This window comes from Montipora capricornis, chromosome 8, assembly GCF_036669925.1.
Source record: "Montipora capricornis isolate CH-2021 chromosome 8, ASM3666992v2, whole genome shotgun sequence".
Taxonomy (NCBI): Eukaryota; Metazoa; Cnidaria; class Anthozoa; order Scleractinia; family Acroporidae; genus Montipora; species Montipora capricornis.
In genome coordinates this window covers 37,342,167-37,357,482 of record NC_090890.1, presented here as the reverse complement: position 1 = coordinate 37,357,482, position 15,316 = coordinate 37,342,167, and the positions used below count along the sequence as shown (strand labels likewise).

The window sequence follows — 15,316 nt, the reverse complement described above, 5'->3', positions numbered from 1 at the left end:
GGAAGCAAGAAATTTACAACAAAGGTTCCGAAAATTCTAGATTTCAAATTGTCTTCCGAACAGATACTTTCCGAACATCGACGTTGGGTGCCCTGATCATAGAATCGTTTTATTTCGTTTTATATGTTAACTTAAAGAAATTTTTCCTGGTGCTATTTCTTTTGCAGTTGAAAAAAATAACTAAGTTTTTTAGTGACTCACACTGATTGATTAAATCCGTCGTTCAAAAGTGTTTCATTGCGTCTGGCAAACAAAGTTCTTACACGTCAATGACAGAGAAGAAATTTTCCCAAATATTACGGGCTCGTATAACCTAACGCAGGTCCACGGATCAGTGGTTAATGAATAGACATCTGGACATCTGGCCATGTACCAATCATCAATTTTAAAACCGTTGGAGCGAATACAGACAAGGATCTCATTATTCTTTTCTTATAGTCTTATGCGCAGAGGATTTAAGGACAATGGACCTTCGATGGAAGTGTCATTCCACTTTGCTTAAATCATCGCGTGGTTCTCGAATCGCACTGTTGGTCATGCGTAGAGAGACCTGACAGTCTTGTGTTGATAACGGCCACCCATGACTAAGTTTACGGAAGGCGTGGAATTTTGAATCTTGAAACGCCGGTGTTTTAGAAGATGAAAGATCAAGCTTGGGTAGATAGCAAGGTGAGTCTTTCGATAATGTTCATGGGAGCAGCGAATATATGAGTGGTAAACATAGCACCTCAGTCATCTAAAGACCAGACTTAACGGGTACCTTCTAACGTCAAAAAGGAGTATAAGCGAGTGCATCGATGTTACTGTCATTTTAGCTGTATTTGCTTTTAATCAATCAACACACGATCTCGTTTAAGAAAAAACCTTGAGCAGTACAGTGACTTGAAAACGATCATGATAACGATTCCAGTTTTGTCTACACCAAGTCCCATTCTTTCATTGAATTGATACGTTGTTATTAAGTTAATTAAACAAAATAAAACAAAAGTTCTTGATTTGTGTATCATCACACTTAACACAGCGTTTTTTGGTAAACAGTCATTCTGCTTACCAATTTTTTTGTTTATTTTGGGGCAAATCGCAGCCTTCAGGTGATCACGTCAGCTGATATAGTTTGGTACCTTTTTGACGGGTACCAATAATTCTGTCGCATTTAGCGCATGTGGATATTTTCCAATTTTCCTTTAAAAAATGGAAAACTCTGGTCTCGAAGAAAGTTCTTCGCACCATGACAAAGAGTAGCCCAACAATAACATTATTTTAATAGGTAGCCAGGTCATAATATGTGTAAAATTCTTCTCATGAAGGAGCTGAGCTGTTAAGCAACTCTCAAGGCTGGTGAAAAGAACCCTAGAGGCACACACTCTAATGTAGCAGAAAAATAACTTGGTATACCGCATAATATAAATTCATTGAAAAGCGGCTTCATCCTGGTAATTTAAGCGATGGGGTTCTTAACTTCCTTTACATGTTCTAATCCGATTAAGTTGTTCTTTTGCATGAACGATTTTTTAAAATCGTTCAAGGCTAATTTTTAGTTCTTAGGGTATTCGGGTCTTAGACAATCGCACTGCTTCAGATTTCCTTGTTAATTTTTCCTGGAGCTTGCTGAAGGCGTTTGTAATAACATTGCCCCCCTCTCCCCTTCCCCCCCCCCCCCTCCATATCTTCTTCAACCTTCTTTAGTGATCTGAGCTGATTCTAATTTAATAAAATTGGCTCGAAATAGTCCCTAATCGGTGAAGTGTTTGCTTAAATTAGCTGCCATTAACAAATAGACCTTTTTACAGTTGTAGCTAAGTTACCTGGCCTAAGAATGGAAACGAGGCCAGACTAATTAGAATTACAACAACTCAATTTACATGATAAAAGCAGTAAGGTCTGTTTTCAATACAAGCTCGTTACAAGGTCACCGGCAAATTCAGAGCCATTCATAGGTTAGTTCACTGAGCAAACAAAGCCGCCATGTTGGTTTTCCAATTGTCATGCAAATTAGCCATGTGTTATCCTGGGGGGCAAACATTGAAATAAAGGCAAATTGCGGAAAATCGTTTCGTCGAAATATTGAATTAACATTGCTAAAAGTACATTTTAGAATTTAGAATTAAGTACCTTTAATAATAATTTTATATCTTTTGATTGCCTCCGACATTTTGACTTTCTACTTCGTTATCTGCTAATTATTCAGCAAAAAAAATCGAAGTAACTTGTGTAAGCATTCTGTTTTACTACTTAGGTGATAAACATTCAATGAACATGAAACAAATCATCTGTGCGGCTAAGATGTTCATTATAACCTCTCGAACTTGTGTTGTTTGCCCCCTCAGAAGTGTGTGGCTAATTTGCATGATAATAGCAAATCCAACATGGCAGCTATCGCGAATAAGGTCTATTTCCTAGAGAGGATACCATAAACACAAAAGTGATAATGACAAAGACGATTCTTTCGTTCAACTTTAAATTTAGTTGTGAATTTCTCAGCTATTCGGGACACGTGAGTAAATCGACCCGGCAAAACCAGGAGAGGCTTTCTTCACTGGTTCGTGATCTAAACATGTTGATCTCAACATGATTAAATTCTCATAATACATCTGTGAAAATAAAATGACGAAGCAATGTTACAGCAGTTCTGGAGTACAATACAATACAATACAATACAATAACTATTTAAGGCCGGAGGGAAACACAATGGTTAAATTTAAACCACAAACAATCAAACAACGTGAACTAAGGGGAGTTTCATGTGAAAAATCATTATTAAAATTATCATTTTAAATTTCTTTATTAAGGGCGCGTTCGATTGACGGTATTCCGGAATAGGAATACACGGAATAGAAAAGTTAGAAATCCTTGGTTTTTGCGGAGATTCTGATTAATATTGTCCAACATCTGCTAAAATGCTATTTTAAACATAGCTTTATCATCCTTGTTGCTGCAAAACGCCACACATAGTGTTTTAAATCATCACTCCACCTATTCTTAGTCCGCAATAAGGTCAATCGCACGCACCCTAAATAAACAGTTTGACATGCTCACATATACGCTGACCAAGTAAAACAGTCGTTTCTTAAAGGGGCTATGTCACGCAAAATGGTGTAATGGCGTGACACCCTAAATGCCCAAAAAGTAGAATGAAACATTGCAATAACCACTTGAAACTGTTGAACAACATAAAAGAAATACACCATGAAAAGGAAAGAGAGGCATGGATGGACACAAATAGACAAGATTGAAACGGATTGCATTTGGGTAATGTACCTTGAAAAAAGTCAATCGTTTTTGCGCAGAATCATCCTGTTTGTGATGAAACAATAATTTATCAGTAAAGGAATTCCACATTACATGACATTACCATTTTCGAGTTTGTAACCTCTTGATTAACTAGAGATATCCCCGAAACACCCTTAAATAACGTGACATAGTCCCTTTAATTACATTTCTATTCGAAGGCGACTGATTTTTGCAGGTCGTCGATTCGCAGAACAGTAAAAGTGAATATCATTCAAAAGTTGGAAGTGTTTGGAGAAAACCGTGTGTTATAATTAGACGTATATTTACGATAATTATTCACAAAACATGCATGAATTTACTGCAGGTTCGCAAAGCCGTTATCCTCCTATGACGTAATCAATGTGAGCGCTTTCCCGAGTTGGGCTCGGCCCGCATCGCCTGGGGCGATGAACTTCTGCTGTATCATTATTCTACTCACAATACAGGGACTGGCACAGCGATATTGTGAAGGTAATATAGGCTGTACTGAAAACCTAAGGATCGATGTCGACGAATAAAAACTACCAGAATGTTTCGTGATTGTTGCAATTAATATTACTTCTACAAACTGACCGAGCTACCAACAAATTATCAAATCAACAGTTGTCTTAGTGTGCTAACGTCCCCGTGGAACTTGAGAATGAGTCATTTTGGCTGGCAGATTTGCAGAGAACTGGAAATAAATATGCAAGAATTCCTAACGTTTGTATGGAGCGCCTGTAGTGCTCATTACTTTGGCTTGTTTTCGATGACGTCGCCGGTGCAGATTTTAAGGTCCTTAATACAAATGCAAAAACTTGAAATGCTTCTTAGCCTTAAAACGACGTTAGTTGCAATGAATGTCTCTGTTTAGAATTCTAACGAAACGTTTATTTGCTTACAGATTCAATAATGCCCTTTTTAATCATCCGTTTTCAGGACAGAGTATTGATTTGTTAAGCCAGAAAGGACCATGGAATGAAGAAGACGGCTGGGAAGAAAACGGCGGTAAGGAACTGAAACAAGAAAAATACTGTGTTTGAAGAAAACGTGTTCGAGTCCTACTGACGAAATGTTAACGGTCGTAACGGTATATCTGTCTTCAAGGCTCCCCAAGCTACATTATCACTTGTTTGAGCATCGAGCGAGAAGAATGCGTTGAGTCACTTCTCCTCGTCCCATTCTTCGCGCATAAGCAGTTCCTTGCTCGAGGCCCCAAACAAAGGAACTTGCTCGCAGGCTACTTTATCAGGATTTTTGGTGCTTGGTAATGACGATTATCATAGACGGCAAAAACAATTAAAAGTCTAAACAATGCCAAATGTTCTTACCTTTTTGTATTTAAGGTTTGAGTTCAAGCGAACACGATGACGTCTCTGGATTCGAATCCGGTCAGAGTGCTAACGAAGATGAGCGCATCAAAGAACGTGTGCAGCTGCCGCCGAGAATCCCACGAACGTATGCGACGAAAACATTCGTTACTTCGGGTGACGGCGAGGGCTGGGGTGGGTCCTCGGAGGATGGTGGGAAGGATTCAAATTCGTATGGAGACAAACACTATGAACGTTCTGGTGATGCTGACTTTGAGAGCACCATAAATTTTGCCAAAGGTAACTCTATAAGCTTGTACTTGATAGAAATTACTGTGCTGCCTTCCATTCTGTAAGCAACACAAAAGTAAATTCACTCAACTTGTAGCTTGGATGAAAATATATGCGTCTCAATATTACTTGAGCTCTCTTTTGTAGTTACCAGCAACGTTTTCCATGTTAAACACGGCAAGTCGACTCTTACTGAATACCTTTAAGTAGCTGTAAAGTTAACCGTAAATTACTTTAAAATGTAGATTGTATATTTCGTCTTGGTTTTCCTTTTTCAGATTAAGAACAGTGGAATCCGAAAAAAAGATTTTTTCTTATTTTAGTTTTCTTTATTTTAGTTGGCGATGCTATAGATGTCATGAAAAAGATGAAAAAAGGTATATATGAGCATAATGAGAAGCGAGTGATCACAAATGCAATGGTATTATGAAGCGGGGGGCGCGGGGGGGGGGGGGGGAGAATTAGGTCAGCCAGCTAAACAATCCGCCATTTTTTATCTGCTAAACAATTTTTAAGTCAAGTTGTAGTTTAAAAATGCCGAAAGAGCAAAAAAGTTTTCAGGGTAACCAATCCCTTGAGACAGATAAAACAGTATGGCGAAATGCACAAATGCTGGATGACCCAACAAAATAAGCCAATGAGAAACTTTCTCATTGGCTCATTTTGTTGGCAATAGACGATCTATTGCTTGTGACATCCAAAATGACGTAACGGTCAAACTACCTACATGACGTTACACAAACCCAGAATTACATAGCATCAGCCTTACATTGGGCAAAGCTCATATGTTGCCGGTAAAATCCATTTTTATCCAGTTTGAACTGGTGATCCTCATTTTGCCTGACAGTAGGTTGAATACGCACTTTGATGAATTAAAGTGCCTACATTTTTTTGAAGCCTAAATTAAGCCTAGAGAAAAAGTAGGGTCTGGTTAGGATTACTTTTGGTTATTATACATGGATATCAATTGACTTAATATTACACAAAAAGTAAATAACGAAAAGAACTGTGTTAGTTTGAGCATGTTCGTCGATGTAGTGTAGTTCTGAAGACACAGGACTAAGTAATATAGATCTGAAGGATCCGAGTTCGAGCCCCAGTAAGTGCATAGTACAGTGCTTTGCCCCCTCACTATCACGGTTATAATGTTGAGATTGAGTGGATAAATGTATGAATACAGAAACCGATAGGATTTTACGAAACATTAAGGAGATTTGTTGAGATGCCTAGGACAGAGCTTGAGGGACGGTACAAGTGTTTTTGAACAGTCCGTTTTTGATGGCTGCTTTAAACTAAGGTAGAGTGCATATTCAACCTATTGTAGGTAAAAACAGATTCAACCTGAGGACGGATTTGACCGATAACACAAATAAAATGACATTTAATAGTTATGCATACTCTTGGTAAGAAAACGATTGCGGTCGCACTTGAGAGAAACATAGTGTAACACTAGTGTTGACACTACTCTAGTGTCAAATCACCAGTGTTTTGAATCCCTAGGGGAACACTGGACAATACAAAATTGTCAGTTGGTTTCACTGAGGCTTCAATTAATTAGTTAACTTCTTTTTTTTTCAGCCAAATCAGATCAAGATTTTGCAAATAAGCTTAAGTCAGGTAAGAAGCTGTGTATTAATAAAAGGTGAGGTTTGCATATCCTGGATCATTCTAGAGCATTGTTGCCTGCATATTACATACCTGATAAAATGAAGAGCCATTTCAGATAATCAAGGTTACCTACTAAGATGTAACGCAAAATTTCTCTTTTATGACTTAGGCCCCGAAAGTCTAGGCGTTGCTTTCAAAACATTTGAACAACTTAGCGGTCTTTGGATTTCCGTTATGCATAGAATATGGAGAATTTGGAAGGCCAAAGGTATGTTGGATTTCCGTTGAGTTCATCCAATACTACAGACCAGATAAACAAGGGAAAATAAACTCCATTTTGCAGAATGAAGCAGCTGTCTACAAGTTATCAGACTAATATGCAGGCAATAATGAGACAAATGCCTGGGATCACGTTTTATAAATGTGTTACAGGATTGAAGTTTAAAGATCGTTTTCACGCTGCGCTTGTGATCAGCCGCCATGTTGGACGGTTTTTTTACAAAAATTTTACAAATTTCATTTGGCGAATGGGACAGCATTTTCTGGTTGGCCGCTCAAAGCCAATCACAGTTAATGACCACCAATCTTCAATGTGCTCTGAACATTAACAGAAAGCTTTAAAAAAAAACATTGCTGTGTTTTCTCACTAAGGAGCCAGAGTGGTAATGCATTCGATAGTTGATGATTTGATAAACAAGACAGGAGGAGCCATAGCGAAGAAAGCTGAAGACATCCTCAGTAAAAACAAAGGTATGCCAATAAGTGAACTCCTTCTTGACTTAGTGCGAGGGGTCGTACGTGCTGAGTGAATGACGGTACAGGTTCTCGTGTAAAAGACACTGCCAGGTGTGCGATCGGGTGCTTGATTTTCACGGAACAATTTACTCGTAGGGCCGCCGTCGACAAATGACATTACAGGACCTTTAAGGACGGTGCTTACTATTGTTATTGCGCATACGTTCTGCGCATCTCGAGAGACTCGGATTTCCTATCGGTGGTGCTTATTAATACAAGGATATTTTTTCGCGGTTCAAAACTATGCGGAGAAAGCAGAACTTAGCAAGTGCTCTTGGTATCCAAATAGAAAATTGGGGGTAACCATGCATTCTTCAGAGATAATTAAGCTTCAGTTTGGAATAGGACACCATACATTGCCTTTTTACAAATGTTGTTCATTAATTAACTTTTCATTTTGGATTTCAATAACACTTGTTAAGATCCGCTTTTCCAGCATAGTCAGTAAACCGCGCAAAAACACCTTTGAATTAGTAGCCACCGTCCTAAAGAAACGGCTCCCACGGGCGATAGAGACTTATCATTATACGACTGAAGAAAGCTTGAAAGGTTCAGTTCTTCTGTGTTACCGGGATGCGTGATCTGAAGGATGAAGAGGATCCGATTGTTACCGAGGACCGTACATAGATGTTATGGAAAAATAAACGTCAGGCACCCATTATTTGGAGCTTTAAAGCGAATTTTCCTCAACATAACGAGCCCTGTGATTGATTGATTGATTTTTTGATTCTTGGTCAAGTGCACGAGCCAGTTGGTCCTGAATGATGTCGAGATCTAGATTTTCTCGGGAATCGTCCACAAATCTGTCTCTCTTGGGACCCGTCCACTCATTAACTAAAATCAATTGTAATTAATGGAGATAGATATTCCCTTTCATGAGTTCCTGCTCTAACTTTGGACTTAAAGCTGTCAAGGTTTGCAGATTGAGAATTGCCCTCCTCACCTAACTCCACCCGAACAATATCACTATACAACATGCATATTGCTATGCCATCTGCTTTAATCTACAGATCAGAAAGATACCGTGGAGACAGGAAACCCAAGGATAAATAATCAAAGTTTCATGAGCTCAATTCCATGGCAAACCCATGCGGTCCATGAACATGTGAATGACTCTACTGTAAAAGAAGCTTCATTGAACAACACAACTCGTAATAGGATGACCGAGCATAAGAAGAGCCCTAAAATAAATAATTCGTCTTCAGTAGACAAGCCAGTAAAGGAGAGTGACCTTTCTCGGAAAAATAGGGATGGAGTGACCTTTCTAAAGACTCCTATGATCAATGCTAAGAAGGTACAAAGAATCCTTGACGAAGAAAGGATGAATGATGTAATGCAACGCAAAAGGAGGTTACCGCAGGTCACGAAACACGAAAATAAGAACGGAAGAATGGAAAATCATGCCACGAAACTTTCAGATGGTGTCGATTCGGCAAGTAATCCTGGAATACACGGAAGATCAAAGTTGCACAGGACGATCACAACATTTAGGGGTACTTCATTCACATCTCCTAAGTCAATACAAGAAAATAAAAAAGAGGATAGTTTTCCAATTAACGAGAATTTTCATCTTGAACACGTGGCAAATAAAACAACCCGCAAAGCAAACAACATGAAGGACAAAGCTGAAACTTTGGAGGAACTGAAGATAAATTTTATTGAAAAGGAGAACAAAACGCATTCCGGACCAAGCGAAAATCATACCTCCCCACGGAGATATTTTAATGTTGTAAGGCAATCCCGTAAAAAGAGTTACAGGAATAACATGGCTGACCCAAAGTATACAAAATCATCCAAGAATGGAACTCTCATTGCAGTAAAAAGATTACAGAAAGTGGTTTTGCGGCTTCAAAATATGAACTCTAACAAAAAGGACAGACAACATTTCAATTACAGAACGCTTAAACAAGCATCTAGATCATCTTTAAATACGCCTGGAAGTTTCGAGAAGATAGTTGTTCACTTAAGTGGTGAAGACGAATTTTCCAAAGAAAATAAAATGGATTCATCTGTTAATAAAGCAAATTTGGAAGCAAATCACAAAGGCAATATTTCGAAAGAAAATATTGATGGTGCAAAAAATACTGATAATTTATCTTGGCAAAACGAACATAAAAAGGCAAAATATTGGGAAAGTTTGCTCTCTAGAAAGGAGAAAACTCAAACTAAAGTTGAACCTTCGAAACATTTCCTGGACAAAGAGAAGGAAAAGTCAAACTCTAGTAAAGGTATTGTGAAAAACGGAAAATCAAGGGTAAACAACTTACAAATCACTGATGAAGCTCACAGTTCAGGTCGTGGATTGATAGAAAATTTAGAATATGGAAGTGGTAATGCGGCGCATGGCCTTGAAGACGAAAGTGATCAATTACGTCAGAGAGAGGGCGACCAGAAAAATGCTTCGATTATTGATCGAGTCAGTGACTTGACAAATAAGCATAAAGGTAGCGGTGTCCATGAGTTTTCAATCAGCCCCAAGAATAATGACAATGCCCACGAAGAAACAATTCGTCTGCAAAGCGATGTGACACAAAAACACAAAGGCGTGTTGATTATTGGTCCACAGAGTTATGACTCATTGAAAATCTTGAGCGTCACTGGCCAACACAAGAAGCAAGATCATACTCTTAAAGTCTTGTCGCAAAAACGACAAAGGCACTCGGCAAAGCGAGTGAGTGAGGAACTAAGCCAAGCAATGTTGCACAACCCTAAACACGTCAGAGCCACACATAAAGCTGGCCGTGCAAGAAACGGTAGGTTGTATTTTTTGCGTTTTTTATTTTACTTCGACCAACTCTGGGGAACATTGCTTCACATAGAAAACGATGAATTATCATCGCTTCCCATCTCCTTTAACGTTAGCTGTGCCCTCAGTACCCACTGAAAACCATTTTGGATTTGCAATTTCCGATAACACAATCCTTTCCTCGATGTAGACCATGAGACGCACTTCACTGTTCGAAAAACCAAAGTGACGACGCGTCGAAATCGCGAAACTTACAGGATATTAATTTTTTCAGTTTATATAACGATTAATTATTTAAAACTAAGCAGCGATAACATTAGTTGTTGAAAATAATTCACTTTCAAGGGTCTATACCAGAGAAGTTCAATGCTCCCCAGGCCCAATGAGATCATCATCTTTTTAATGATTTGTTTTCATTATATTTTGAAGAAAAAGGTCAGAGTTAACGTTACTTTGTGCAATGGTAGCCAAAAAAGTTGAGTTTAAGTGTCATGTTTGGGTTTAACTTCCTTTTCTTTTTCGGTTAGCACTTGTAAAAATGTCAAAAGAGACACCAAATGTTCCAAATGCAGTCCAGGAGAGAAACAAGGAAGTGCAAACACGGAGCCACATTACTGTGGAGCGCAATACTGCACGAGGTACAAAGGCACCTTAATTAAACCTATCCCTCCAGATTTCACTGACATTTAGACTAACCCATGGCGTAATATTTCTGGTCAATGACATTTAAGATGATCCTCTCAACCTGGCATGCATACTAGGGGAGATTTTAAGATTAAGACGCGGTGACTTCAATGAGAGCGCTAAGAGCTCTACAAATGCTTTGCATAGACCTCTTTCATAATGGCGACCATATAAAATATTATTTCGTTTTAATGCAATAAGCCTTTCCAGCTTCGCTACGACAAGCACATTTCAAAAGAATTTTTGTTTCGAAATGAGGGCAGAAGGTCAAATTAACATAAATACAAAAGAATGTAAAAGTGGTCTATGAGTCTACGAGTCCATAAGGCATATTTGAACTTATGAAGCGACTTCGTGTACATGTCTTAGATCTTGAAGGCCCATGTTCACTCAAAAGACGTTGCGCGCTTGTCAGTTAATGTTTTGCAATAGTTCCAGTGATTTGATTGGGTACTCACCGGGGGTTTTTGGATTTTCCGTCTGTGCGAAATTCAACGCGGCGCGCAGTGTCTTTTCGGTGATCATGGGCCTTGAATGTCGCTATTCTAGTTACTTTTTAAAAAAATATATTATATATAATATTTGTTTTCTAGAAATTTCGGATAGGAGTGACAAGGCTATCAAATTACAGAAAAAGTCTTCACACAATAGAAAAAAGCAGAAAACTAGGAAAACTGAACACAAAGAGCTTTCAAAACATAAACAAGGTAAAGGCATAACAGTGTAAGCCATCACTTTGCAATAAAGGTAATTTCTTCAAAGCACAGGGCAGAAAATGCGTTAGGAAAAAAATCAAATCGCTTATTTATTTTTACTTTCAAACTTTTAGTCCTGGGCGCCGTCATATTTATTTTACGATTGTCCTTTCGTTCTTACTCTGAGAGCTTTTGTCTGACGCATAATCTCCCTATTTATAATTAACAATTATTTCTGCGAGGGCGCGCTGGTTATGAAGTGATAGATAACCAACGAGTCCCGTAGCACCGAGTTGGTTATAATCATTTTATATCCAGAAAGCCCGAGTATAGTAATTGTTTTATTATAGGCTCCAGGATCAACAGCTCTTCCACTGGAGCATCGATTTTTGCCTCGGTCAATTCCGGTCCAAAACTGCTTTTGTCGGCCATTTTTTTTCAGAGCTGCAAAAATGTTTTCAGGTTACCATCTAGAACCCAGGCCCATTTTCAGGGCGGGGTAAGAGGGAGTCCCGGAACAGGACTACTTGCTTTATTGCTTACACGTTCCTTGACCATATTAGGTACAGCAGGTATATGAACTGATAGCCTGTGTCCGGCGAACCCATGAGAATGCTAGAAATCTGATATCCGTAGTTCAGTTTTTAATAATTAGTATTATTTCACATAATTCTCTTGATTGGGGGTGGCTGAAGCGAGAAATTTGAAGCTTTAATTCGCCGGTCATGACGATCAAAAAGTGGCTAAATCGTATTTTGCCCATTTTTCTATGCTTTATACTGAGAGGTTCCAAAACCATAAAAACACTGAAAGACGTATAGACACGTCAAACGAAGCACTCTGGAAGATGCTGCATGGAGCTTCTTAGAGCAACAACTGTCGTGGAGAAAAATCCCCATAGAGTCAATCTTTTAATTGACAGGTGATACGTTGACGTCACGCATTCCTCCCGCTTCACTTTTGACGACGTCTAAAGACGATGGCGTATACAGAATACGAGACATAATTCAAGGTACCTACTCTTTCCATCATCTGATCATTCTCGTCACCAGATCTTCGGATCTTATGTCTGCGCATGACCCGAGGCTCTGGGAAACTCTGTGTAGGAGAACATGTGCCGTAGGGTTCTTATTATAGCCAAAAAATGGCTATTTGAACCTTACGGCGTCTGCTCACTCCTCGTGCTAAGATGAATACACCAATCAGAGACGCTCTGCATTGTTCTTTACGAAAACCAATGACAAGACACTTTGCTTCAGGGTTCCTCTTCTCTTCCTCAGTTATGGGTAAAAGAGAAGAGCTCTGGGCTCGAGATTGTCATCTGATCTAATTGACGCCGGTTGACACATGCGTCGTAAGCATAAACAAAAGCATGCCCAAACTCAATGGCGTTTTGAAAGACAATAACTGCAAAACCGAATAAAAAATGGCGGCCGGTAAATTTGTCTTTTGTCATTGTGCTCGCTAACATCGCTTTACGGCAAAGACTGTTTTCGATTTTATTTTGCATGCCAAAAAAGATAGTTTACATGGGTAGCTCGATTAAATACCGCAAAGAAATAATTAACAGGTCGCTATCTGGTTTTTTTGGTGTGTATGTGTGTGTGTCTGCGCATTTTCTTTGTGCTTACCTTTTCTTCGCTTGTGAAAAAACAGCAGAAAGTAACCTGAAATAAACTGCTATTAGTCCTTTCTGGATATTCGAGAAAGAGCGAAAAAATCCAAAAGTTCGCAACTAGGTGAGACTGGAACGAGGAGAAAAACGAGATGGAAGTGAGAGAGAGTCAGTAAAGCCTCTTCCCCGGCCCCCCCGGCGCTCATTCGCTTCAGCTTTTTGGAGGCTCGTACATCTTTCGCGTCCTCTCCACTATCCAGAAAAGAAGGGTCTGCTATGCAATGATGAGCTACTCTTTTGCAGATATTTAGAATAAGTGCGAGTACTGGGGTAACAAATATTTGCATGAAATTTGCATGCTTAGTGAAGAAACAAGCACAAACTCTTAACGATACAACCTAATGCTTCCTTTAGTTTTGTGGACATTTACTGATTAGTGGAAAACAAAATCCAGCGCCACTCACTCAACCAATATAGAAGCGAATGTGCATCAGTTCATGATAACAAAGACTAGCATTTCTCGCAAAAGTTAATTGAACTGACTTACAAGTCCTGTACTTGACAAAGCTTGAAACATTTGTCATTTTCCCTAGGTCCCCGAAAAGAATCAAGTGTCATGAGACTCAAAAACACGAATGACCGAACCAATCAAACCTTTTACAACCTAAACAAAAAAATTGACAAACTTCAAAACGAGATCACTGTTCTGGAAACCGCAGTGGCTGACGTGGCGACGAGGCTTCGTACTGTCGAGCAGAAAACAGGTTTGAAACAATAGTACATGTATTCTGATAACCCTGGTTATCACGCATTTCATCAGTTAATCATTCCAAGCAGATATTTACTCTTACAATTAGCTTGCTTTGATGGCTTAAGGAGGAAATCTTCTCTTTTTTCATGATACTTTAGTTCTGCTGTTTAATTGGCTACGATTCTAAATCATATCAATTTTTTTCCTTGTTCTTATATTTGCTTTATCAAAATTGTTGAGGCACTTTTCACTTCCCAATTCATATATAAACCAATTCTTTCCATGAAGTTAAAATGATCGGTTTGTTGCATGCGGATCCCCCTCTGCACCCCAAACAACGTTGAGGGACAGCTCGGTTATTTCCGCTTCTTCATAAACAACATTGTCTTAGGTGGGGGAGGGCGAGGGGCTATTATTGGGCCTTTGTTGTAGTTATTGCCCTAAACTTGAGAAAGTGTTAACGATTTTTGTCCAGGATTGTAGCTTGTTTGCGCAATCACATGTGACTATTCTGTTTATGAATATGAATCGGGAGAATCTTCATCTTACAGGTGAACTTCGTTCCATTTTTGAATTTGGCGTGGTTTCTTGGCCATTTTAAGGCAAAATGAAATAAACGTGGAAGAATAACACTGATGGTATTCTTCCTCTTCCGGTTGCAGAGAAACCTTCAACGGCCTCTTCAACTTTTCTTCATACACCAGAGGTTTTTAACCCTCATCAGCCAAGCGACATCAACAATCCAAAACAAACTTCTGAATATGTTGAAAAAGACGTGCATGCAGGACTTCCGATTTCCCCGCATCGCTACCACAGCCAGAGGATTGTAATACCAATCTCTTCGCTCTATCGTGATGATGCAAATACACCTTTTTCTAGCACACATGAATTGGGTGTTGTCAAGGAACTACAAGGTAAATCTATAGAGTGTTTTCACTCACGTGATCAGTAACCTCGTTTTTACACCGAAACAAAAGAAAACATTTGCATGACAATAGAGCTCAATTCCCGGAGGATTAGTTGCATGGATACATCAACATGGCCGCCGTTCCATTGTTTAGTTACACAAACATGGCCGCCGTGACGTCACGTGAAAGCACTCTATTTGCAATGCAGTTGTCCTCCGTGCTTGGTAAAATGTAATCCAACCGCTCTGCCTGGATAATAACATCTTGTTACAAAATCATCAATTTCCAGATAATATCCTTCCCGAAGAAAAATTCCATGATGTCAAACACGTGACGTTGCCACTAAGCACGGGATCTGCAACCAGTTCTGAGACGCATGCGTCACTGAGACCAATAGTAAACATTATTGTTCCCAACAACAAAGATGACTTGTTATCTAGCCGAGGTCAGTGCGTATAATTTAAAATCAGATCAAGAGAATAAGAGGTGACAGAGCGAACCCCTGTGCCCAATGATATTTATTTGAAGAGCCTATAACATATGGCCTCCTGTTTAAAATCTATTTATAAATCTTGCCCTTGCTGCGAAGTTCATTTTTATCTCTAGTTACCATGACTGCGCGGTCCATTTTCACACTAACTGACCAATAAGGTGTCGACTTTGA

At 39.1% G+C, this 15,316-nt stretch overlaps 2 protein-coding genes across 2 annotated transcripts in view; both read left to right on the top strand.

Moving 5' to 3' along the window:
* Positions 1-15,316, top strand: part of LOC138058857 (uncharacterized) — a 38,962-nt gene that overhangs the window by 20,492 nt on the left and 3,154 nt on the right. The window contains exons 6-14 of the mRNA XM_068904305.1: positions 6,429-6,467; positions 7,110-7,208; positions 8,264-10,006; positions 10,527-10,637; positions 11,277-11,390; positions 12,301-12,390; positions 13,587-13,757; positions 14,407-14,658; positions 14,942-15,097. Of these exons, the coding sequence (XP_068760406.1) occupies positions 6,429-6,467; positions 7,110-7,208; positions 8,264-10,006; positions 10,527-10,637; positions 11,277-11,390; positions 12,301-12,390; positions 13,587-13,757; positions 14,407-14,658; positions 14,942-15,097 (2,775 nt within the window). The remainder of the gene's footprint in view (positions 1-6,428; positions 6,468-7,109; positions 7,209-8,263; positions 10,007-10,526; positions 10,638-11,276; positions 11,391-12,300; positions 12,391-13,586; positions 13,758-14,406; positions 14,659-14,941; positions 15,098-15,316) is intronic.
* On the top strand, positions 552-5,280 carry LOC138059697 (uncharacterized). The gene is made up of 5 exons (XM_068905306.1): positions 552-669; positions 3,596-3,741; positions 4,189-4,257; positions 4,596-4,859; positions 5,189-5,280. The coding sequence occupies exons 2-5, from the start codon at positions 3,678-3,680 to the stop codon at positions 5,278-5,280; spliced, it is 489 nt and encodes a 162-aa protein (XP_068761407.1). The 5' UTR covers positions 552-669; positions 3,596-3,677.